The sequence below is a fragment of the Xyrauchen texanus genome, chromosome 37, assembly GCF_025860055.1.
Source record: "Xyrauchen texanus isolate HMW12.3.18 chromosome 37, RBS_HiC_50CHRs, whole genome shotgun sequence".
In the NCBI taxonomy this organism is placed as follows: domain Eukaryota; kingdom Metazoa; phylum Chordata; class Actinopteri; order Cypriniformes; family Catostomidae; genus Xyrauchen; species Xyrauchen texanus.
In genome coordinates this window covers 29,226,925-29,253,959 of record NC_068312.1, presented here as the reverse complement: position 1 = coordinate 29,253,959, position 27,035 = coordinate 29,226,925, and the positions used below count along the sequence as shown (strand labels likewise).

At 36.5% G+C, this 27,035-nt stretch overlaps 3 protein-coding genes across 4 annotated transcripts; 2 read left to right on the top strand and 1 right to left on the bottom strand.

Annotated features, from left to right (window-relative positions):
• Nucleotides 1-2,162: 2,162 nt before the first annotated feature.
• Nucleotides 2,163-10,410, bottom strand: LOC127631047 (ras-related protein Rab-3C-like). Of its 2 annotated transcripts, none has more exons than XM_052109004.1 (5): nt 10,368-10,410; nt 7,437-7,658; nt 4,474-4,592; nt 2,905-3,029; nt 2,163-2,759 (listed from the first exon to the last, which is right to left on the bottom strand). In XM_052109004.1, the coding sequence occupies exons 2-5, from the start codon at nt 7,656-7,658 to the stop codon at nt 2,569-2,571; spliced, it is 657 nt and encodes a 218-aa protein (XP_051964964.1). In that variant the 5' UTR covers nt 10,368-10,410; the 3' UTR covers nt 2,163-2,568. The 2 variants fall into 2 exon arrangements, with proteins under 2 accessions (XP_051964964.1, XP_051964963.1); XM_052109003.1 differs by lacking the exon at nt 10,368-10,410 and adding an exon at nt 9,463-9,597.
• Nucleotides 10,411-12,336: 1,926 nt separating this feature from the next.
• On the top strand, nt 12,337-15,564 carry si:dkey-190g11.3 (uncharacterized protein LOC567059 homolog). Its single transcript, XM_052108913.1, has 6 exons — nt 12,337-12,451; nt 12,933-13,106; nt 13,338-13,442; nt 14,477-14,617; nt 14,769-14,819; nt 15,216-15,564. The coding sequence occupies exons 1-6, from the start codon at nt 12,377-12,379 to the stop codon at nt 15,393-15,395; spliced, it is 726 nt and encodes a 241-aa protein (XP_051964873.1). The 5' UTR covers nt 12,337-12,376; the 3' UTR covers nt 15,396-15,564.
• A 146-nt stretch (nt 15,565-15,710) lies between these two features.
• LOC127630981 (serine/threonine-protein kinase PLK2-like) lies at nt 15,711-26,803 on the top strand. Its single transcript, XM_052108912.1, has 14 exons — nt 15,711-19,834; nt 20,023-20,130; nt 20,233-20,349; nt 20,520-20,649; nt 20,744-20,927; nt 21,674-21,872; nt 21,965-22,112; nt 22,232-22,326; nt 22,451-22,580; nt 22,680-22,760; nt 22,905-23,070; nt 25,126-25,255; nt 25,610-25,720; nt 26,211-26,803. Exons 1-14 carry the CDS (start codon nt 19,643-19,645, stop codon nt 26,391-26,393), a joined length of 1,974 nt encoding a protein of 657 aa, XP_051964872.1. The 5' UTR covers nt 15,711-19,642; the 3' UTR covers nt 26,394-26,803.
• The last annotated feature ends 232 nt before the right edge of the window (nt 26,804-27,035 follow it).

Genomic DNA, 27,035 nt, shown 5'->3' with positions numbered 1-27,035 from the left:
TAAGAATCCCTGGGAGAAAACAGCAATACTACTACTAATAATAATAATTCTTTAAAAAAAGTGTCATTATTATATATATATATAAAATTACACCTTTTTAAAGAATTATTATTATTAGTAGTAGTAGTAGTAGTAGTATTGCTGTTTTCTCCCAGAGATTCTTATTCTATTTGTCTTGTTCAGTTCTTTCCCAGAATTCACTTGTTTCACAGCTGTTTTGGTGCCAAATGTTCCTGACCAGTAAACAGAAAACAACTGACATAAACGATAGAGCATTTTCCTCCATGTACCATTTTCTGTCTTCACATTATCACAGGACAATCAGCTTCAGTGCAAAGCCTCATTCTGAGTGCGAACTTCGATGCACCGTACATTTTTGTTTCAGTTTTCGTTTGAATTTTATTGTATTTATTGCTTTGTTTTGTTTGAACTTGCCAAACATTTCCACTCATAATGATTTGATTGCTGCCAAGTGTTCTACTGTAAAATTATCCTTTTTTCATTATTATTTTCATGCTAGCATTATTTATTAATGCTCTTTGATGTGCTTGTAGCATATTAAAGCATTTGAATCGAATTGTAGCATCAGCAATGTAGGCATTTGAATCCGTTTTCCGATGTTAATTATACATATGCAGTAAATATACTTAATCAAATGTGTACAATTTTGTATGATATTGAAGCCTTTTGAAACTGCCCTGATTTCATAGCTTTTTTTATTTACATAATTTAAAACTCTTTATTTTGCCAAGTTTTTAAATTTGGTAGGTCATGTATTTTGTTGTTGATTTTTTTTTATTGTCTCCACTCAAGACAATGTTTCTTATTTCTGTGTTTACATACATGTATTTATTGTGCTGTACAGTACATATCGTTGCTCTTATCATGTTGTTGTAAATGATTATATCATCCCTTTTGGTGATGGTGTTGTATTATGGAACTCTTACTGAGAGAATGTTTGTTATTCTTAGTATATAATGACCCATTGATATGTGTCTCTAGAGAGATTGCGTAGAGAAAGGGGGAAGCCAAATTATAGTAATTGTGTTTCTTACTTTTTCAAAGAAAGTGGTTCTGTGGCCTGAGGGTTGTGCCTTATAGATAGCTCTTTACTTTTTATCCTCTGGCTGCACTAAAGAAACTGCTGGCTGGAAATTTATCTAGATGTGTTCGTTGTGTTACTCCTGTTTGTGTGGGACAAATGCTCCCAGGAAAAAACAAACAAGACAAAACCTTTTTTATAGACAAAAGCGTCAGACCTCATTGGACAGGGTAAAGCAGGTCACAGTGTGGTGAGTTTAGGTTTGTGGCCAGCTGTAAGATGAACCTCCATTATATTTCAGTGTGTGGTCATTTGACTGAAACTTTCTAGAACATTTGTGTTTCATGCAATATGAAAGAAAACATAATTTTGTTTTGGGGATAACAGGGCATTTTCATTTCCAGATCAAGAGAGGAGTTAGAGCATCTTCACAAAAACCAAAACACGAAGTTGGGACTTATTTTGACACATATACTGTAGAATTGCCCTGAATGGATTAAATCAGTGTCCTTCTCCTTTTCTTTTTTTTTTTTTGGACAAATTGTCTGGAGGGTTTCACAAGAAGTTGTTTATTGGACTCTTTTGTTTATTGCAGTCTATTGGATAGAACTGTAGAAATCAAATTTACCTATGAAAACTGGTAAAAATCAAATAAAATTAGTTTTTTTTTTATATATGCACCTAAATAAAAGCATGGGTTGACTCTAAAATGATGTCTGTTTCATCTGATTATAATCTAAGAGAGACTGTTTATGAATTTAAATGTGTTTTAGTGTGCTGCCAATTTGGCAGATGTCTATGACTTTAAACGGACACATATCTGAATGGATGCAGCATCAGACAAAAGCAATAGTGTTCGTTGCCAATGCCAGTGTAGAAATGTGTTATTCACAATTAACCACGAATAATTTATTCATTGAGGAAAAGTGTCAGATAATAGGTGGGTTACCAAAATAAAATTAGTATGTGGCTGGTCATGTGATCTCAACATGACGGCCCCTATAAGACAGTTCTGCTCCACGTAAAATAAAACAAAGTCAATAGAATAAGCCAACCAAATTAATTACCCAATCTGTCTGGATATGAAAGACTGGATCTGGACCCCAGAACCATTTCAAGGCCACATTTATTGTGTCTGTACTTTTCAGCTTTCACAATCACACAAAATATATCCAACCAATTCATCAGCAAAATGCAATAGTACAACACCCTCTAAGTACACTACACATAAGTTAGACAAGTGTGTAGAATTTATACATTTCCAGATATTCATAATTCCCCTGAGATACATGGGAATGTTTGTGAAGCCTGCAAGGTTCAACTAATTCCTGCTTTACTAAAATGACTAATACAAGGAAGAGGGAATATAGGTACACTAACAACCCCTGAAATAAGACCTGTATACTGGTATAATGGCATAGAGGACAGACAAGGTCAGACACATGTGTTCTATATATCTGTCTCAGTATATAGAAGCTTGGCAACAGCACTCGAGCCACTAAAGCGAACAGCCTGAACAGTAAGCACTAGCAGCTACAGTCAGACAGTTGAGGAGGCGTTGGGTTGTCTGTCAGTCTGGTAGTGGGCGTTCCTGTGGAAACAGCAGGGTCAGCCTCAAGAGTGTCGGACATCTTGTCACAAATTATGTCCACCAAGCGTTCAAATGTCTGCTTGACGTTGATGTTGTCCTTTGCGCTTGTCTCAAAAAATTCAAAACCTTTGGGTAAAGAGAGATTTACAGTAAGCTACGTTCACACAGCAGAAGAATACGTGTTAGTGGTGTTATAGAGGGCCTAATTCAGGTAAGTTCACACACATAACCAAACTTAAATTTAGACAGACAACAAAATATTTTCACTCACCCACTTGTTCTGCTAATAGTCTTCCACTGTCCACAGACACTATCCTCTCCTCCTCCATGTCACATTTGTTTCCTGCGAGGATCACCTGGGCATTGTCCCAAGAGTATGTCTTAATCTGGGTCGACCTGACACAAGACAAAAAAGATCACGGATATGCTTGTTGTCAGACAATGCCACTGCTACATCTTCTAGAACAAAATGTGTCTGCTATATACCAAACCAGACTATTTGACTGTATCAATATGTCATCATGCCACACAGAATCATTGGGGACTTGGTGTCAATTCTAATCTGTTCTGGGGGAAAAAGATACTTCTTTAGTACCTGTTGAGACAGTGACTAAATGTCTGCTAAAGCAACAATCTCTTGGAGTTCTCTAATCAGGGGTGCAATTGTACTTCACTATTATACTAAAGCACACTATCATTTTGGGAATGTGTAATCAAATGCTACAATTTCAATTAGACCTTCAAAGTGCTTGTTAACTTTTGCAGGTCAACTTTTACTCTAACAACACAATCAAATAACTTTGTTCCATTTCCAATGAAATCCATTTAAACGAAAACAATTTTGGTCACAACTGTGGTCATTTGTTTTCATCAGTCCCATAATACAGTCTTTGCATTGAAATTATATATTTTAATAATAACAATGGCTGAAGAGGCAAGTTAATGTAATCCTGCCATGAGGATTGTGTAAACATTTTTGGCTCACTGTCTCCCTGAATTGAGATGCTGAACGACAGTCACTACGATGCCTCTCTTTGATGGGAGGGGCCTGCACAGCGAACGGGCTAAACCCACGGGTGTGGATCTCGGCTGCCGCTCGACATCTTGCAACATCTTTCCCTTTAATGGAATAGTTAACCCAAAAATGAAAATTCTCTCAACATTTACACATCCTAATGCCATCTCAGACTGTGTGACTTTCTTTCTTCTGCAGAACACAAATTTAAGATTTTCAGAAGAATATCTCAGCTCTATAGGTCCATACAAAGTAATTAAGTGGTGGCCAAATCTTTGAAGCTCATAAAAGCAGCATAAAAGTAATCCATAATACTTCAGTGGTTTAATCCAAGTCTTCTGAAGCAATCCAAGGAGACAGATGATGCCAAGATTTATAATGAAAACGGATTTACAGTTTGGTCTGTTCTCACCCTAAAACAATTGGATTACTTCAGAATAATTAAACCACAGAAGTTTTAAGGGTTACTTTTGTGCTGCCTTAAAAAAAATCTTAGTTTGTGTTCTACAGAAGAAAGAAACTCATACACATCAGGGATGGCATTAGGGTGAGTAAATGATTAGCTCATTTTCATTTTAGGGTGAACTATCCCTTTAATTACAACTAAATGTGGAATTTTACTGTAACTCAAGTAAGTTGGCTAGATACTTAAAATGTTGACAATGTACCCACACTTCAATTTAAGAATAATTTCTCTATATATATTACACCCCTGCTTTAATTCAAGTAAACAGCTTTGGAATGATAAAATACAGCACTATGTAAACAGCATAAAGGTCAATGAGTAATTCTTGCTAAGACTACCTGACATGTTTGATGTCTTACCAGTCCTGCACAGCAGCAAAAGACTCCTCGTTAGTGATGTCATACATTAAGATGAAGCCCATGGCCCCTCTGTAGTAAGCTGTGGTGATAGTCCTGTACCTCTCCTGCCCTGCTGTGTCCTACAAATGCAATTAAGAAAACCAGGTTGACACTGTGAGTTATTATCGTCATAAATAGTATATTTTATATTTATTATTTACTTATCTTATTATGTATTCATGTTCATAGTCTGAGTCACCATTCACTGTCATTGCATGGGAAAAAGTTGCCAAACAAAAATATCAAAATAATGACAAATTTTCTTTCTCTTTTTTGCCCCCTCCCCTTTTCTCCCCAATTTGGAATGCCCCAATTCCCAATGCGCCATAGGTCCTCGTGGTGGAGTAGTGACTCAATCTGGGTGGTGGTGGACGAATCTCAGTTGCCTCCGTGTCTGAGACTGTCAATCCACGCATCTTATCATGTGGCTTGTCGAGAGCGTTACCGCAGAGATGTAGCGTGTGTGGAGGCTTACGCTATACTCTGTGGCATCCACTCGCCCCACCAAGAGTGCAACCACATTATAGTGACCACAAGGAGGTTAACCCAACGTAACTCTACCCACCCTAGCAACTGGGCCAATTGGTTGCTTAGGAAACCTGACTGGAGTCACTCAGCACACCCTGGATTTGAACTTGCAACTCCAGGGGTGGTAGCGTCTTTACTTGCTGAGCTACCCAGGTCCCCCTAACTTTCTTTCTAACATCTCCTTTTGAAATCCATGGAAGAAAATATGTCAAAGGGTTTATAGGGCTGGGTATTGATACAGATGTCCCGATTCAATTCTGATTCACAAGCTCTCCATTCGGTTCCAATTTCGATTCAATATCGATTCATGTGAGAATATTTCAGTTATAATGTCCATTTTGCTTACATACTAAAAGACGTTCTCTCCCAGCTAATGCAGTTCATTATACAGGGGACTTTCTAACTAGGTACATTATGAAAATAATAATTTTACTAATGATATTTTATTAGTTTTTCATCATTTTGGTCAAATTTTAACTTTTTAGAAATTAACAAAACCATGTTATCAATCAATAAATATGATATTATATTGCATATATTATATTTTGATACATGTTTATGGAGTGTTGGTGGCATAGTGGCTAAAGCACAGGGCTGTTAATCAGAAGGTCACTGGTTCGAGCTCCACGGCCACCACCATTGTGTCCTTGAGTAAGACACTTAACTCCAGGTTGTTCCAGGGGGATTGTCCCTGTAATATGTGCACTGTAAGTCGCTTTGGATAAAAGTGTCTGTCAAATGCATAAATGTAAATGTAAATGTTTACATATATACTTTGAACTGTTTAAAAATAACATTGTTTACAATATTACATTGATTTGTTGAACACGTGCTAAAAAATAGTACTTCCTCTGTAGGAAAACTGTCATTTCTCTAAAGATCGCCTGTAATTGAGCACACATTACAGAGAGAGGACTCAAATGGCTTTACTTCATCCGGGCTTTGTTATTAAAATTGAATGTTTCTTTTTTGAAGTTTTTGATCAACACCTAATTTTAAAGAACAGAAATGGTCCTAAAAGAGGCATTATTCAATGTCAAATGGGTGGTGTGGTCTTATCTTTGGACACACCGAAGGAGTCAAACCAAACTTTTACTCTAAACATGCAGTGAAAGGATCTTGCTGCGCAATACTTCCTCATTATACTACACAATCACTGGTGAGTGAAATCTGAACATTTATCAGCCAGTGGCTAATTATACACATTTTTAGTCAAATAGTGCAAAATTTGGCAATTTTTTTCTCATTTTAGTAAAGGGTTGTGCAAATAGAGAAAGATCAATCTTGGGATTTAAAGATCCCATATTATGCTCATTTACAGGTTCATAATTTTATTTTGGGGGTCTAGTAGAATAGGTTTACATGCTTTAATGTAAAAAAAAAAAACATTATTTTTCTCATACTGTACAACGCTCTGTTGTAGCTCTTCCCAGTCTGTTGTGATTGGTCAACTGCTTAGAACGTGTGTTGGAAATGAAACGGACCTTACCAAAACTGAGTTTCAGCTTCCAGGCATTGGGCGGGCATTATGCAAATGTATTACATAGTGACATAGCTATGTCACGGAAGTAAAGGCTGGACTGCAAACTAGGCATTTCAGGCAATTCAGGAGCAGTGTTTTCTGTGGGAGAGAGTAACTCCCTTTGGTGTGGACATTTTGCTTTGTAAAGTTGCAGACCTTTTACATGCACAAACAGCTATTTTACACACTAAAGGAAAGGTAAAATCCCAAAAAGCATAAAAGGGCCTCTTTAAGATTTGATATTGGGATCATTCAAATGAAGTTTGCGATGCATCTGAAAATCAATATTTTTAACCAGTCCTATTTGGAACAACATAATGGTGAATGAATGATGACATACTTTTAATTTTATGGTGGTCTATTGCTTCAAAATGCAGACTTCTTCTAAAGCTACAAAAATCTTGCAAACATTATATTTTCAGTAAGAGCAGTGGAAATCTGCCACATCTCTTTATTTTTCAGACTTAGTTCAATTTAAATTTCCAAGAAATGATTGAATTGCCTTATTCTGGGACAAATAGATGGAGTCAGTATAACAAACATGAGAAATGCATGAGCGCTCGTCAAGACTAGGGTTCATCACCTCTGAAAGTTGCAGCGTTTTCATTGAAAGACTAAAATAGAAAAACATGCCACAATCTGGAGAACAGATCAGTTTCACTGATGGTGAGTTAAAAGGCCTGGATAAGCTGACAATGGCTGATGCACTCTTTCCATAAAGCCAGTGTTAATCATCACCCCATGTGATGTTTACATTGAACAATTATACACCACTTCAGTGCTTTACCAAGCATGGATCATTGATACTGAGTTCAAGAAGAGGTCTGTGTTGTTTTTGAAACAGTGGTTATTTTGACATGTGATGGAGACTTACCCAGATCTGAAGCTTTATCCTTTTGTCATCCTTATAGACAGTTTTGACCTTGAAGTCGATGCCCACCGTACTGACAAAGGCAGATGTAAAGGTATCATCAGCGTAGCGGAAGAGGAAAGATGTTTTTCCAACGCTGCTGTTTCCGATTATCAACAGCTTGAACATGTAATCAAAGTTCTGCTCAGAGTTCTCCTTCTGTTTGTTGTCTTGTGTAGCAGCCATCTATAAGAACACATAGACATTTTGCAATGAATAGATCAAAGGTTTGCAACTCAACAAAATATAACTACAATACAATATAGAACTAATAATATAATAATGGTAACCAGGCTCATTTTTTTTGTAAGAGTGTTGTTTTAAATCCAGCATTTTTAGGGTAATTGGTCATCCGAGTTGATAAAAATTAGAAATATATATTCATGAGTCACGAATATTGTTTTCTTAGGGTTACACAATTTGATCTAAACAAAATGTTTCTGTTCTTTAAAGGTCAAAAACATAAAAAAAAGAAACATTAAATTTTAATAAAGCAAAGCCATTAAAAAAAGCCATGAGGTAAAGCCATTTGAGTCCCCTCTCTGTAATGTGTGCTCAATTACAGGCGCTCTTTAGATAAATGCCAGTTTTCCTACAGAGGTAGTAATGTTTCTTTAGCACGTGTTCAACAAATCGATGTAAATACTTGTAAACAGTACAAATTATACATGTAATTAATAAACATGTAACAAAATATCATATATGCAATATAATATTATACTTATTGATGGATAACAAAATGTCAAAGTATCTGATATTTTGTTAGAAATTCACAAACAGTCATGAGGGTCAAAAAGGGTCTTCTCTGTTGTCTCATGATGACAACATGGCTACTTGCATGTGTAACAGCAGGGGTTTTCAGACTGGGGTCCAGGGACCACCTTTTGAATATTTTTTTGAAAATGTAAAAAAGTGTAAAGAAAATATTTTTTTTTACATTCTTTATATTCAGGTTAAAACATCTAAAGGTAGATACAAAAAAGTGATGCTAATTTACTAAAAAATAAAAATGTTCCACATACTATTTTATTTTTTTAATAATTTTTAAATTTTTTTTGTCATTGCTCAAGTACAATGACAATATAAAAGCCAATTATTTCATTTAAAAAAAATGTCTTTATAATATCACAGTTTCTATTTTTCTCACACAGTATAATAAAGGGTGTCCCTCACAAGGTGATCGTCATATTTGGCGATCATCAGCATAAAAAAGATTGAAAACCCTGGGTTACACCACACGATATTGTGGACAATTTATCTATTTATTTATTTTAAAAATATTTATAATTTTTTAAGACAGTTATTTCCATTCTTATTTTTTAAGAAATAATAATAAATGTTTGTTCCAAACTATTCCAACAAAAGTACCTTATTTTTTATTATTTTATTACTTTTTTTTTTTTTTCGGCAATTCTAATTTTGACCCTGCATGTCTCGCTGTGTAAATCAGCACTGGAGCTGTCCATTTGGCTGTATCTCAAATCCTAATGAGCTACCAACCTGCACCTGCAAACTCGGCACTCACCGTCTAGGTAGGCAGCAGCTCACTAGCTTTAGAGACGCAGCCCTTGTCTCTTTCCTGTCTGAGCCGAGCTCAGCTCGGGAAATTAAACACTTATCATAGGCTTCACATCTATCAAGACGACTAGATTCCATGTGTAGAAACGAGGAGACTTGTGTGCTTTCAATGAGAACATAACCAAAAGTAGGACTCCATATCAATTTATTACATCTAAACAATTAGGAAAATGAGCAGCTCTTGTGAATAAATTCGCTTTTAAGGCTGATTGTTTTTCTCTTGTCTGCTGTTGTTTCATTCATTTAACGAAGCATTTTATGATCTCAGATTGCTTTCTGCCACTTTATGATGCTTATGTAAAATTATATATCTCGTATGCATTGCTTTTGCAGTGTGTGTAAATTGCCCAATAATGTTTCGCTCTTCATTTCGACCAAAAACGTAATGAATAACGCCATTTATCTCACTTACCTTCCCGTATAACTCCATTGTTTCAGAACACCAATGAAACCAATGCGATTAATGGAGCCTGTTTCTGATTAAGTCCTAATAAATTATATTTGTCCCGTTTCGGAGAGGTGGAGTCGGGTGTTGGGATAAATGCAGTGATGCTCGCAATGGACGTCAGCAAACACTCGCACTCTCCACCCATTCATCCCACATCCGCCCAGAGTGTAACTGCTCGCTAATAACAGCAGGTGGCAGCGCTGTTCACCTCTCTCTCAGAACTCACACAAACGTAGGATATCAGCTCCACCGTACTATGTCAATAAATATACATGTCAAATATTATTAGATGTTTTAATATGATAAATAATATTTCACATATTAAAATCAAAACACGCAACTATTAATAAATGTATTGAAAAAGTAAGAACCCCCCCAACAACCTACTTATAGGTAAATACTAAGCAGGGCCGTAACCACGATATACACTGAGGGTGACAATCCCCCCCACTCAGTCGTCTAACACTGCTCGTCAATGACATTTGATCTAACCAACCAAATCGATGAAAGCGGGACTCAAATTTAAGAAGATGCGTGGGAACCTTGTGGATTATTCCAGTGTTACCAATGTTGCCAATTTAGCGACATTGGTAATTCGCTAGATTTAGTGTCTTTTTGACCCCTTCACAAGTAAAAGAACCATCTAGTGACTAGCCACAAGTTTAGTGACTTTTGTAGTCTGCTTTAGCAACATTCTTCCACATCTGGTGACAAAAAAGAACATCAGCTCTATCGTGAATGATGTCTCATTTTTCTGTGTATTCTAGCGCCCCCATGTGTTTCAAGTAATATGACTGACCTGCATGCCATCAGGAGAAGGATTTATGTGCACACAGATGTTCTATAAATCGGAAAACTGAAAAGCTTACATGTTGTTGGTATTTGTTGCAACAATCTCAACATCAATTCACGTGCTCTCCGTTTAGAGAAGAAAAGTCAGTCTACAGTGATAGAAGTGCATTTAGAAATTATCTAGCAGGACCAGAGAGAGAAAGAGAGAGAGAATGGAATGATATGAACCTCTGATCTATAATTAAGTGTAGAGATAAGTGACATGAACAGATGAGGTGTCACTGTCATAAAGTCATTGTGACACAGTAACACTGGCACAAGTAATACACACTGATGGTTCAGCATCACACAACAGTATAAACATTTTTTTATAAATAAAAACGATATATTACATATTTTCTCCAAAACAGCACCACGCGAAGTGTATTTAGCATATAGATCCATGTTTATATAATAATAATAATGAAAATATATCCTAAACTACACCGCTGCCTACCCCTGGTTGCTATAATCGCTAAGATAATTTTGGAATTTGTCATTGTTCAATAATGCAGTTTAATTGCCAATAAATAAATAAAAATCTCCCACTGTCTGAATGTTTGCCAAGTACAAGTAGTGATAGCTAAATGATTAGTAGTTAAATACAAATTGTTAAATCTTTAGTTCAATAATAATTAAAAAAAATAGTTTAACATTTTTTAAGAATTACCATAGCGCTTTACGCCAATTTATTTACATATAAATTAGACGTTGTACGTAATAAATGAGGTCATAATGTGATTTAGCTACTTTCAGCGACATTTCTGCGGGCCTTTAGCGACTCCCCATGAGAAATAGTTGTACAGCATCTCCTAAGATAAGACCATTTCATTTTGTAGGATGAGCCACCAGTTAAAGGATTAGTTCAATGGAAAATTTACTTTTACTCACTCATTTACTCACCCTTATGTTGGTCAAAACCCACATGCTGTTACTTTTTCTTGGAACATAAAAATAGATATTTTAAGCAGCTCTATTCCATAGAATAACAGTTTGTAGTGAGCAGGAGCTGTCAAGCTTCAAAAAGGACAAATACTATAAAGCACTATATCAGTATAAAGACATAATAACAGTATAGTACGGTATAGTAAGTGCATTATATTCCAAGCTTTCTGGGGCCAAACAGTTGTATTGTATTGTATGACTATGGTATATTTATTGGCTACTATTATGGTATATTAATAATATTTTTTTCTTTTGACCTTGACAGTAGTGCTCAATATGAACAGTTTTGTTTGGAAAATATTTTGTTAAGATTCTACTGAGAGGAAAACATAATGAGGGACAACCTGAGGGCAGTAAATAATTTTGTATATTTTGATTTTGCTAGCCCGCTGATACAGTCATGTCATTTTACAGATACATCAGTGATGAGAAGAAATTCAAATTATATTCGACTTTTCTTTGATACAGCACAAAAAGAAAGAAAAGATTACTAAAACAGGCAAATTGCTAGCAATGCAGACACAGTGGTAGTCTTGTAGGCTACTGTGTGAACTTCTGTGCGAAAAACAAATGTATCTTTTAAAATCTTTTTTTTAAAGCCTAAACAATATTATTGCATTCAGAGCCTTTACTTTTTTAAAGGGCCAAAGAGGACAATGTTCAAGAAGTGGCCTTGCTATTAGGAGTCTTTCAGTATTGTTCTTAATATAATTATTATGGTATATTATGTTCTAATTAACGATTTTGAATGCATTCCATTAAATCAACAGATTAAACTACAGAATTAAATCTAGCCAGAATTGGCTAACTGTCCACACGCGCATTACCTATCATTTTAGCCATTCGATACCAATCAATCTAGAAACCTCCAGAAAGGTTAAGTTCGTATATTTAGAACAAGACAGTCCCACTAACTGATTGAAGTGTGCGCATATTTACGAAACCTACTGAGGTGACCCTACTTTTAATATTCGTAAGCATGTGTCATCATTTATTAATCAATATTCATAAGATCAACCACCAAGCGAGATGAAATCAATATAGTTAATATTCATGAGCTACGCCTTCTCTGAAGTAGGATTGGTGCCCATCCCACTTTCGCATGCGCGTGTGTTGTTTACAAGAATGGCACGTTTCTCTCGTACAAACGCACATTAAATACATTTACTTGCAAAAGGTAAAGCCAAGCTTTCATTACTCAATATGCTGTTGTTTATACAGGGGTGGGTTATTTGTCCTAGAAATGATTAGTTTCACGTTCGTGATTTTGTATATGGCTTTAAAGTGAATAGAAACGTTGATATTCACGCTCAGATGTTAAATCATAGCTATTTCTATATTTTAAGAATTCATCGTTTCTGCATGATTGTAGTTTGTGTAAATAATTTCTTCTGCTATACCAAATATAAACTTTCCATTAAAAACAATGGGTCCGTGGCGCCCTCTTGCGGATTAATAACTCATTGTAACTATGTAACTGTTTAAAAATAAATAAATAAATAAATAAAAAATACAACCCACATGCCTGTTCTACTTTTGTCGTTATAAAGAGAGCATTTGTCCTTCAGTGTTTTAAAAATGTGACGTATCACCTACATGTCAGTATTTATCACGTTAATTTATATAATGTGCACTAGTTGTTCGTTTGTTTTCTCTAGTGTTCCATCATGGAGGATTCAGTCGAGGTCATTCTTCAGGATAAACGTTGCAAGTTCTCACATCACACTAAGCCAGGTGTCACAGCAGCCTCAGGAGCTTTGCTTGTGGGATGTTATGGGCTCTGGACATTATTTGCACTTCCTGGCTTTTGGAAAGTTCCCAGATGTCTCAAGGTACAATTGAGGGAGTCAAATAGCAAACCATGCCATTGGCCGCAATGTATTTGCTCAGTTATACATAATAAAGAACTGCCTTAAATTAGGAAATAAATTGCACAAAAATTCACATTCAACCTTGGGTAATACCTTTTTAGATGGCAACAATCTGCACTTTATCAAGTGCCTTTGACAGCGAACTGAGAGGAAATAAGTCAATTAATCAGTCATTGAATTGATATTGTGCAGGTGCCTTATTTGCCCTCCTGTAGAACACAGATCCAGAATGTAATGAAACTCCTGCAAGGGAGAGCAGGTTGTCTGGCAGATCTGGGTTCTGGTGATGGGCGTCTGGTGAGTCCTTAACATATAAATATTGAAAACAAATGATAACTAATGAAAAATATTGCATTGTATTTTAAATATTGTGCTTGATATCAAACAATTAAAGGGAAAGCTCACCCAGAAATTACAATTCTGTCATCATTTACTCATCCTCATATTGTTCCAAACATATATGACTTACTTTTGTGTGATGTTTGGCCTTACATCATCCTTTGTGTTCCACAGAAGAAATACATTCATATTGATTTGGAACAGCATTAACAACATAATCTTTCATTTTTGGTACAACTTTCCCTTAAACCCAATATTAATGCAAATGTTTGTCTTCCATAACATAAATATCTAACACATATAATAATTGTGCATTTTACTTATACTATCTAACATTTTTCATTTTTAATAAATGTAAATCTCCAAGTGCTATGAGAGAAGAACTTTCTGTTTCAGATGCTTTTGATGGCTTTCTGCAGATGACTACATTCTCACCACAAAAAATGGTGAGATGCTTTGCAGCAGGGTAGGTGAGTGGCATAACAGGTTAAAAGATGGAAAAGAATGAATAACGAACTATAAAAGGAACAACATATTTGAAAGCAATTACGCCATTTCTAAATTTGCATGACTTTGCTGCTATATTTTTCTCCTTCTAATAACTGGGGACTTGGCTTTTTACATTGACGTGACTAATCTTTAGAAGGTTATTTTATGGCTTCCAATTTCTCACCTTGATAATGGCAAGATTGGGCAGTCTTTCTAGGGGCTGCCTATTTTGTGCTCCAAAATAGATGCCATTACCACTCTATGAGGCTCAAATTTGAACAGAAAAAAATCTTGACAGCACTTTCTGCTCCTGTTATATTGATGATTGCAAGAATTATTGGTCTTGCAGTACTAAATATTCCTCATGGTTTCTCTTATAAACCAAAACAGGAAAGCTCACTTTTGAAGCCACAGGTAGTCTGCTTTATTTTCGGATATGTACCAATGTATTACATTGGTTCTGGTTCTTACAGTGTAGCTTTGTCCTGGATGTGTTTTTGTAGGTATTTGCTGCCACTGTAGAGGGTTTCCAGTGCACTGGCTTTGAAATCAATTCCATCCTAACTGGATATGCCCGAATCAAAGCATGTTGGAAAGGAATACCTCCCAGCACAGCAAGCTTTGTAAACCAGGACTTTTGGAAGGTATAGGTATAGTTAGTTAATGGTGGAATGTGTAATTTCTGAGCCTCTAGTGGAAGCTTTAAAAATGCTTTAAACATGCATTTTTTTATCTTCTAATTTATTTCACATGTCCGGCTGTTGATGATTCATTTTTATAATTTTCCTTTCACAGACCGATTTGTCCAAATATAACAATGTGACTGTTTTCTTGGCACCCGGAGTAGTAAGTACACACAGATGTCCTCTCTCTATTTATACTCTGCTTATAAATGGCTTGACAAAAATGATAAAGGACTGTTTACAAAACATAAATACTCTGTTAATAAATTAAGATCTATTGCATTTTCTTAATGAGTACAAAAGGAACCTAATATTATATCATGTTGAGATATATTTTACTTTATTATGTCATTAATTTTGTCTGGTCATTGGGTTTGATGGAGAACACTTCTGGAAATTTTGAGTCATTTTAATCAAGCCATGTTGTCTGTAACATATTGGGATGGACAATAGAGGAAATATACTATAAGGAGCAACCTTATAATGTAAAAAAACTAAACTTTGCTGAACAAAATTGCTGTTCTTTCCTGCCCAAAACCGTGTGCTTTGTGCTCCACAGATGGAGGTGTTGGGCAAAAAACTGGAGAGGGAGTTACCTGATGAGGCTTGTGTGATTGCCTGTCGCTTTCCATTTCCTGACTGGACTCATACAGTCACTGAGGGCGAGGGACTGGACCAGATCTGGGCATATGACATGAGCACTGTACGGAAGCTTTCAACACAAGCTATCAGTAGATGAAGTGTAAACCAACTTACATGGTGCAAAAAAGCTTTTATGAGACTCCCACGACATGCACTAACATTGACTGCATTTACATGCTCAAGAATATTCTGAAATAAATCAGAATTTGGTCATATTGCAATTATGTACACATCTTGTAAACATGATAAAACTTTTGCCATAACCAGATTTTGGGCCTGTATCCACAGTTTTCCTGACAGTATTGCTGACAGTTTTTAACCACTGGGCAGCAGCATGATGATTCTGATTGTTGCTGGACAAGAGATAGTTCACCCCAAAATTAAAATTCTCTCATCATTTACTCACCCACATGCCATCCCATGTGTATGTGACTTTCTTTCTTCAGCGGAACACATTTGAAGAAAAATATCTCCGTAAAATGCAAGTGGATTGGGATCAGACCTTTGAAGCTCCAAAAAATCACAGACAGTCAGCCTAAACAATATATGACTCCAGTGGTTAAATTAATGTCTTTTGAAACGATAAGAGCACTTTTGGTGCAAAAAAGATAAATATTTAAGTACTTTTTTAACTATAAACCATCGCTTCTGGTCAGCAGTATGCTTGTTCATGCCACAAGAGGGCTGAGTTAATACGGTCTCTTGTATGATGTATTTGTGTTGGCATTTATGGATGTAATCTCACGTTCTTCTCAGTTGAGACATCAAGGATAAGCACACAAATGCACCATTGTGAGGAAATAAACAGATACAAATACAGATCTAAACCAAAACCAACAAAGCTTCTGTACAGCGTTCCTCCTCCTCGGTTGCAAACAGTGCTGCTCTTCCGGGTGTGTCGAACGTGCATCAGTTCTCACGTGAACATGTCAACGCATTTGTCACATGCATTCTGCTCTGGCCGGAAGCGATGCCTTACAGTTAAAAAACTACTTAAATATTAAGTACATTTTTAAAACTTTTTTGCACCAAAAGTGATCGTGCCACTTTAGAAGACATTAATTTAACCACTGGAGTCATATGGATGCCATTTATGCTGACTCTGTGATTTTTGGAGCTTCAAAGGATTGATCCACATCCACTTGCATTTTAAGGACCTGCTGAGCTAAGTATTTTAATATTTTTCTGCAAACGTGTTCAGCAAAAGAAAAACAAAGTCATATACATCTTTTTGTATAGTTTATCCAGTCAGAATTTATTCCTTGATGCTTACAAGTGTGAAAACTGTTTCAAAAATCGCATGCCCGAAGCCGAGCTCCTTAGCCGAAGCAGTGTGTGAGTCTGAGCTCCACAGAATTCCTCAACAGTGCAAATGAATGGGCAACTGAACTCAGATTGTCAGATTCATCAGCAAATCAGATTTGTTTATTTGTTCTTGGTGGGTGTGATCTTTAGGAAATATCCCGAGGCCTTCTAGCTGGCCTTGAGTGACAATCACACTTAGAGTGTTGTATGTAATTCAAGAGCAAAAAGCGTGAGATCAAGCTGTCTGACGAGTTGGCTGTCATCACTGCTGGGATTGCCTTTGAGAAAGAGATCCTTATGTATTTAAAAACCTGAGATGTTCTGCATGACTGTGTGATTGCTTAATCAGTCCTCCTTTCCTGTTTAATACATTTTCACTTCAAGCAAATTGGTAAGTGCTTTTTGCATTGTTATAGCAACCTCAGGAGTTTTCTAAGTGTAAATTAGGCTGCTTGAGTATTCAGTGTCAGTTTTGAAAAGTAGTGCTGCATTCCATTCAACTCGGAAAGTCAGATTTGACAACTTCCTACTAGGAAAAGTGCAGTTCTGACTGTAAGTGCATCTTAAAGTCAGAATTACAACTTGTAGGCTCCTGCAGAAAATCTCAACTCTGATTTCACCGAGATGCAGGGGCATGATGTCACACAAACTCTAGGGAGATATACAAAGTAAGTGATAAACATTCACTTTATTAGTAATATCTATAAATTTGTTTGTTTCCATATGACATGATATTAAAGCTTGTTTAACAAACGCCTGCAGAAACAGGTTGTGACAGGGCGGAGGGCGGGGCCGGGTCATGATTTTACACACCCAGTCCCTTATCAGGCTAATCAAGCCTCCGAGAGGGATAAAGGCCGACTGTGGATGGTGGTGCGACAGAGAGAGAATGTTTACGGGCAGTTGTCTGTCCTATGTGTGTGTTTGTGTTGTTTGGTTTATTTCTTTATTAAACTATTATTAATTTTGTTTCCATTGAACTGCTTTACACAGGTGTATAAAACATTATAATCTCTTTTGATAACCGTACACCTGAAGCACAAATGCTAGCGATGCAGCAGTTGGGTTGCTAGGAGACATCTCTAATGAGAGTCAAACTCCTGCTAAGCTAACAGTTCCGAATACCCGGTAATGGAATGCATTTATGGTCGGAGATATCAAGTAGGAATATCCCACATCCAACTTGAATGGAACACAGCATAATCCTGTACCCTGACAAAACAAAATGTATTGCAAGCAACATTTAAACATTTCAAATGCAAATACAGTATCTCACAAAAGTGAATACACCCCTCACAAATATTTGTAAATATTTGATTATATCTTTTCATGTGACAACACTGAAGATATGACACTTTGAATACAATGTAAAGTAGTGAGTGTACAGCTTGTATAACAGTGTAAATTTGCTGTCCCCTCAAAATAACTCAACACACAGCCATTAATGTCTAAACTGCTGGCAACAAAAGTGAGTACACTACTAGGTGAAAAACTCCCAAGTTATTTTTGGCTACAACAAAGAGTTTGCAGCAAAACTAATTTGCATGGGAAAAGTTATGAGTGGTGGATTCAAATTTTTTTGTAAGGGTGTACTAGTGGCGTAGAAATAACACGCTCATTGAAGAAGAAAATAGTTCAGGGTCAACTTTTGAAGTTGTTGGCTGTCAGAAAAACTAAAAAGTGAAAACATTAGACAAACAGGCTTCTATTATGAATTGTGGAACACTTCCACGTACAGGAAAAAGGTGGACCTTATTCAGAATATCTACTGTAATGGAATATTCATTTATTTATACAGTTTTATAAATGTGTGCTTGTCCAAACGAAGGTAATTCTGGGTGATATGAGACAGGCAGTTGCAAATAAAAAAAATTTCTTAAGTTAATAAACACATTTTTGAAGTGAGGAAGTTACAAACATGAAAATAAATTAATATACATATGGGTGAAAACATTGATCAAATCATACTATTCAAAGCACTTTCATGTTCTGTATTTTGCTAATTTGTTAATTCGGAAAATCATGTGCATCAAGTAAACACAGTCATTGCTTTAATTAGTTTTTTCATTGTGCAATGACTGTTTCATGTTTTACCACTGCCTGAAAGGTAAAGTAACTTTTATACAACATATACAAGGTACAGTATACAGTATGCAAATCATAAAAGTTGCTGACTTTTGTATTGAACACAGTGAGTTCTCAATTTCTAAATGACTTCAGGCTACCTACGTGACTTGATCTTAAGATGTCTACTGTCAGTATACCCATGTGTGTCCCAGTATGCATGGGACATTACTTGTCCCTTTACTTTGAGCCATAGCTCACCAAAAGTGTCACATTATTTTTCCACAAATAGCTAGGGAAGCTCAAGCATGCATTTGATTCAACATATAAAAGTGAATGATTGTACATTCAAAAAAATCTAATCAAATAAAAAATAAAAGCTGGAGACACATAGACTGAGCTTGACCTTCCTGAAATTTTACAGGAAGTCACAGGCACATCAGCCATGCATGAGGTTAATACAGTATTTATCCCAAGCGTCGATGTTGTGTGTCATTTTAACCACATGGTGATGCTCTGATATTATGAATAAGAATATTTCCTCATCACTTTTTGCTATGCATGAATACGAATTCCAAATGTCCTGTCTTCATAATAGTTAGTTTATTCACTCTCAGTGTTTCGTTCATATCTGACCAGTGCTTGCTTTTTATTGACAGGAACAAAAAGAAGATCTGTTGTTATTAAAAATCTTGTGATATTTGGGTGTGCATATTGAAGCTGGGATAAACCTTTTTAAAATACATCGGATTTTATGCTCTAATCGTTGTGTATTTAGATGTCTTTTTTCCGTCTCGGAATGTTTAATCATGAATACAGTGAGGCAGTGCTGTAGAGGAGACTACACGCGCCTCATATGGTCTTCCTGTCTCGTGACGCAGTTCGTCTGGAGGGGAGGCGCGCGGTAGCTACGGTATAAAATAGAGGAGACACTCCGGTACAACAGCACTGTGACAGAACACAGTTGTTAGAATCATGGAGACACTGAGGAATACCTCTTACCCATCAATAACGACCCATAACGAAAAGATGTGTGAGTTAAATAAAATAAGTGAGCAAGAATGGAAAAAGACAGAGGAAAACAGTCGGACGGGCACTGAGTATTCAAGAATCATTACTGACCCCAATACTGGAAAAAGTTACTGCCGGGGAAAAGTTCTAGGAAAGGTAATGGGTTCATTATTAATGCAAATGTTAATTTAAACATTAAACCTATTATATGTAGAATCCATACTATAACATAAATATGTGATATCCTAATATTTAAATATTAATGAATTGGCATTTGTGCATGTGATTGTGCTTTTTGTTTTACCTTGGTCGAACTTATCTTAACCTGTCTTTATGCCATATAGGGAGGCTTCGCAAAGTGCTATGAGATGACCGACCTGTCTTCAAGTAAAGTTTATGCAGCCAAAATCATCCCGCACACGCGTGTGTCCAAACCGCACCAGAGAGATAAGGTAAAACAGACTTACGACAATAACAGTATTTGCGTAAATAAAGATTGCACAAGTGATTGATCGCGACCCCTCACTGATGTTCAGTACTCTGTTTTTTTCCAGATTAACAAAGAGATCGAGCTGCACAGAGCTCTCAGCCATAAACACATAGTGCATTTCTACCACCACTTTGAAGACAAAGACAACATCTATATTCTGCTGGAGTACTGCAGTAGAAGAGTGAGTACTCTGTTACCACCCAGGCTAGTGTAAATGCCAAACTTTTTCATTCCCTATGTGTTTTCCAGTGAGGAATTGAATGTAATGTATTACCTTGGTTGTATGCAATGCAAATGATTGTGTTTGGCTCCGAACTTTTGTAGTAATACTTTTTTTTCATCTTTGTTTAGTCACTGTCCCATATACTAAAGGCACGAAAAGTCCTAACAGAACCCGAGGTGAGGTATTACTTGAAACAGACTGTGTCTGCTTTAAAATACCTCCACGACCTAGAGATCCTGCATCGAGACCTGAAACTAGGTATGCATGCAAACACTCTCTGCGGTTGCATGATGTAAATCAACATTCCATCAGTTCACATGTAGTTAAATATCTTTTTCTTTTTCTTTTTAAGGCAACCTGTTTGTGGGTGACTCAATGGAACTGAAAGTGGGAGATTTTGGGCTGGCTGCCAAACTAGAACCAGTCAGCAACAGACGCAAAACGATCTGTGGTACACCCAACTACCTGTCCCCGGAAGTGCTGAACAAACAGGGCCATGGTTGGGAGTCTGACGTGTGGGCTCTGGGCTGTGTCATGTAAGTCCATCGCTCTCACAAGTAGGGGGTTTACTCTAAAGTCAGGCTATATTTGGAATCTCCTCAGTATGAATAAGCAGTGATTGCAGTTTCTGTATAAATGTATGCATACTTAAATTTTTTGTTGTGTTTGGGGATTACATTTGTATTACAAATGTGCTTTAGATAGTCTTTGAATACATGGAAATCACTGGTGTACAGTTTTTCTCAAGTGTTGACCTGGTGTCCAAAAGTCCACATTGGAAATCTGGGATTCACATTCGAATTTAAACCTGCCAATCAAACGTTTTAGAATTTTGAAAAATGTTAAACAAAGAAACATTGTGATGTAAAATGAATGAGAAATATGTATGATTCTGCACTATTTCAAGGTCACTAATGGCATATATGCCATTGTCTATATTACAGTGTTCTTGTACAAATGGTCACGTTTTCTTGCTTCCATTGAAGCACGCAAATTGCTCTTTGGAACATTCTGAAAACTTGCTGGGATAACATGGATCATATGTTGTTGGCTATGCTATCATTAAAGCAACAGGGGTCATACTAAGAAATTATAAAATTCATAATAATTTTTATGCTGATATATAAATATAATAATCATATAAATATATAATGTCTTTTGTATGAAATTTGAAAAATGCAGAGGCATTTTGACTAGTAGTAACTATAGTGGACCATTTTATTGAAGGAGTTTAAGAGTAAAAACCTTAACAGCCATGTTTTACCTTCATCTTCCTCTACAGGTACACCATGCTACTGGGTAAACCTCCATTTGAGACCACAAACCTAAAGGAGACATACCGTTGTATCCGAGAGGCCCATTATACCCTTCCTGCCACGCTTGCTCTCCCCGCCAAACAGCTCATCTCCAGCATGCTTGCACAAAACCCTGTGGACCGCCCACACCTGGACGACATCATGCAACATGAATTTTTTACCCAGGTCAGTTTATTTATTTGCAGCACAGATTTCAGTACATCCGCCAAGCTGTTTGACTTCTTGTCATATCTGATGTTGTGATGATTTTTCCGCAGGGCTTCATGCCAGAAACGCTCCCTGTCAGCTGCTGCCACTCGGCCCCCGACTTCCACATTTCCAGTCCAGCCAAAAGTTTCTTCAAAAAGGCAGCCGCAGCTCTCTTTGGTGGCAAAAAGGACAAAGCCAAGTACTATGAAAATATAAGTAAGCGATTGTGTTGCTGCTTAGCTTAGAGTGTTGTGTAATAACCTTGTAATAACCATGTTATTACAATAAATTCCTCAAGGCAATTCCATACCTAACTTTTTTCTTCTGAATGACAGATCGGTTAGCCAAAGAGGAGGAAGACATATTCAAGCTTAGTCAAGACTTAAGAAAAACTTCCATAAGTCATCAAATTACTACACACTTACCTGAGGTGAGCAGTGTTTCCATTTTTAGAAGACTATAATAAGAAATTCATCACCGACTCAGAGATATTAATGAAGGTTACATGCTAGGTCAGTCATGACACATGTACGTCACCGTTGTTTCCTCTTTAGGATGGTGGAACTCCGTCAGCACCTACAAGAAAGCCGGTTACCCAGGCAACTGCCAGAAGACCGCAGACAAAAGATTCCATTCACTTGATTGTTAGAGGCAGCTTGGGCAGCTGCAGTAGCAGCAGTGAATGTAAGTGTGCTTTCACCTGTTAGTCGATGCATAGATTTTTCCACTGTCTGACTCCACAGCTCATTAGCTGATGCGTTGTATTCCACTGTCTCTCTGTAGGTCTTGAGGACAGCACCACTGGCACAGTGGCAGAAGCTGTTATTAGTGTTTTGAGGGGCTGCCTTGACCATATGCCTAAAGGTGAGTAAGCCCCATTTACACACTTCACGCTTCACACATCACATTCAGCATTTTCTATACTGAATCCATTCTATAGAGCGAAAGAAAATATGTAATCTTTGCATCTACAAGTGTTTTATATTGTTTGTTTGTTTGTTTTTTCAGCTGACAGTCTGCCTAGCCCTATAGGAAATGGTTGTAATAGCTTGAAGTGGGTTACTAAGTGGGTGGACTATTCCAATAAATATGGATTTGGCTATCAGCTGTCTGACAACACAGTGGGCGTCCTTTTCAACACCGGAACACATATGAGTCTCTTCTCTGATAAGAAGTAGGTGCTTCAAGTTGACTGCTTGCCAACTCAGTTCCTCTCTTTTAATATTCAATCCAGTTCATATGTCCATGTGTAATGCCATTTTGATTCATTTTCGATACAGCCAAATGTTACAAAATACAAATGTATTATTATACTGTCATTTCAAGTTTTTAGAGTTTCAACATGATTTTCTTCAGTGAATACATTTAAAGTTATTGAAATATATTTGATATTATAATTAAGTTGTTACTTTGGAACCACTCTAATTTTACTCAAAAATGTAAACAATAGTTTACCGTAAAAGTAATTCACTGATAACAAAAGGGTAAATCATAATTTTAACTTAAATATATATATTTTTCTACAATATCTTGCCATAAATTTACATATGCTGTCTTATTAAAGTGATAGTTCACTCCAAAAGAAAATTCTCTCATTATTTACTCACCCTCATGATATCCCTGGTGTGTGACTTTCTTTCTTCACTAGAACACATTTTAAGAAAAATAGAAAAATATCTTAGCTCAGTAGGTCCTTTCTCTTTTGAAACTCCAAAAATCACAGACAGTTAGCATAACGACTCCAGCGGCTAAATTAATGTCCTCTAAAGCGATACGATAAAAAAAAATTACAGTCTCTTTAAATAAACATAACATTTTCATCATAACTACCAGTGGCTTTATAAGGTTTTTTTTTTTCTAACAATTTAAAAAATATAATTATATCATCCTATAAACTATATCATTGTCAAAAACGTAAATTCTTCAATTCTTTCCTTAATCAGAATTCTTTTACCTCTTTCCTTAAGAATCACATTTTATTCCATAATATGTATAACTAGCACTATAGTAGAATATAAAGAAGTATCAGATGTTACAAATAAAAATCAAAGAATTGATTACGAGGGCACTTTTTGCCCTAGAATTTTGAATTTAGGGGCCATTTTTGTCTGATTTGGGGCCATTTTTGTCCCAAGCCCTCCTTAATTTCTAACCCTGGTAACTACCAGTTAATTATGTATTACTGTAATTCTTTTTTAGACAATTTAAAAATAAATAAATAAATAATGGCAGATTCTATTTGCAAACTGGTTATTGCACCAAAATTAACCGTGGTTACTATATTATCACCATATTTCTGTAGTAACACCATTGTATTAAAATGATGGTTTCTGCCAAAAAACATGCTCAGGACAATATTACTATAGTAATACGGTGATGCAATCTACACACAAGCGATGCCGATCAGCGGGGGTGAGAGGAAGGGAACGAGTGCGATTGACAGACCGTGCCTCCTGGATTAAACCCTTCTCTGCACTCCCCGACATTCACCGTGATCAAATCACTGTGATGAAATCTATCTAATCTATCTATTATTTTAAGTAGGATTAAAAGGTAATATTAAGAGTGGAAACAGAAAATAGAATGGGAAAAAGAGTGGGACAAAAGGCGGAATTGAACCAGGGTCACTACAACAACACTACATGTTCATACTGTCTTCACACCCCATGCCACTGCAGCGACATCTAATGTCTAGTTTGTTATTTTTTTAAGTGGTTCCACCAGACTATTGGGGTGCAAATAGCTATTTATAATGCTATGTACACAGGGGTACTTTTTTTTACAGTGTACTAATTATGAAAACAGCAATATAAGTAGACAACAACCAGCAAAATATGTACAATATATTTGAAATCAATTTTAAAGTGGATTTCAGGTATCGAATGTCAGACAAAAGACCAACCCAACACCATATTGTGAAAACATTCCTTCTCAGTTTACAGAAATACTTAATAATCAAGGCAAAATAAATTCATATATATCAAGTAAATGTAGCATGTAGCAGAGATTAGTGCTGTCAACAACAGCAAACATTCCAGGTGGTCTTCAGAAAGACGAAAGTAGGGAAGAAACTTTGCATATTCTGGAACTGTCAACTGAAAGACAAATGGCATTACACAAAATGATGGAAACCATTAACAAGCCCCTTCTGTAGTTATAGAATCAAACAGTGAATATTGTGTTTGCAAAGACAAGTTAATAATAAATCTGCGATGCCTCTGTTTTGTAGGATGGTTCATCAGTATGCTGCACTGGGCCAGAAGTCTGTTTTCACTGTTGTCGATGCTCCTGAGTGTGCCATGGCCCAGGTCACCATCCTTAAGTACTTTGCCCACTACATGGAGGAGAATTTGATGGATGTGAGTCTTCTTCAAATGTAACCATTTTTGTGTGTCTGCATTCAGCGCTGAACTTTTTTAAGTTTAAAGACCTTGTTGACTACACTGTAAAAGACATTAACCTTCATTTGTTACCTTGAGAGGCCATTTCTACCAGATCTAACCTTTAAAATGAGTTTTGTTGGTGTAACCTAATTTATTCAGGTGGATTCAGTGATTTTAAATAATACTTTTGACTTGAATAAAACCAGTTCATTTAAACGTTACCACATGAAGTACATTTGTTAGTTTAAACTTTTTTTGAGTGTAGACTTCAGCTTACAAAAGAAGCTGTTGTGTTGTTAAAATATATTGTTATCCTACCTTTTCATGCAGGGAGCAGATATGATAAATGAGCCAGATCCTCAAAAGACCAGAATATACCTTCTGCAGTGGCTGAAATCAGATAGAGCTCTGTTGATGCTTTTCAGCGACGGCACGTTCCAGGTAAAATTGCAAAACAGCTCTTAACCCTTTGGTGCTGTTACCATCAAATATTCAGCATAACTGTTACTGGACTGTTACAAATCACAGCTCAAGAGTTACAATTTGCTGTTTGTGGCTGTGTATGAGAAACATGGTGACAGTGAAAGCATTTTACATTACAATGTTCAAATTACATCTGTGGAGGATGTCATTAAATTCCATAATGAAAAGTTGACGATAAAGCAAATCAGTGTTAGATAACCATTTCTCCTGCAAACTTCGGCAGTACTTCAGCACATGTGTAAAAAGCTATTGTCTTGTGTTCTGTACACCCATCTGAACCTCTGGGTAGTTGTCAGTCAGGTCTGTCTTTGTTGAAGTAGCACAGATAAAAAAGCTGTGTACACTACAGCACTGTGGGAAGAAGGTCACAATCCTTACTGTAATAACATCCTGCATCCTGTGAGAGTGTTTCGAGAATAACAAAGCCTTTTTGTTCATATCCCAACAGGTGAACTTCTACCACGACCACACCAAGCTCATCCTGTGCACACAGCAGGAGGAATACCTGCTGACGTATATCAACGAGGAGCGAACATCAGCCACCTTCAAACTGAGCATGCTGCTCAGGGCGGGCTGCACCGCAGACCTGCGCAGCCGTCTGGAGTACGCCCTTAACATGCTGCTGCAATGATGCAACTGAGCCTGACAGATGAAGAGGACAGTTGGCCACTGACTCAACAAGAACATGAATTGACAGTTTGATTTATTAAAAGGCCACAGAGGAATGGTTATTGATCTGGATGTCCTGAAGTACAGAAAGGTTTTATATAACTGAGGCAGACTCACTGGATTTACAGTTCAAGGGCTGAAGATTAAATACTGGAGGAATGAAGTGTTACGTATAAATCTGGGCTGGGACCAGGGATCAGGGATCTTGCTTGTGTATGTGGGGGGGGTAAATGTTGATGGATTACACATTCATGTAATACAAATTATTGCAAAAATTATTGTTTGTTCCTTGAGATCGCTTTCTCCCTCTGATCTTACCAAATATTGATTGTGTACATAATTCCTTATTTATTTATTTATTATTTAATAAAATAAAACACAACATTTTAATAACATTTGTCTAATTATTTTTTTTCTTATAGAATGGTTTGTTGTCTCTTCCGAAAAACACATTTTGGATACTGTACTAGCTTAAATATATTAATCACATTCAGATATTAAAGACTAAAAAAAGAGTTCTTAAGGAAGTGTGGTAAAATATAGTGACAGATGTAATGAACCAATCCTTGACTAGAGACTCTATTCCCTCCACTACTTCACAACT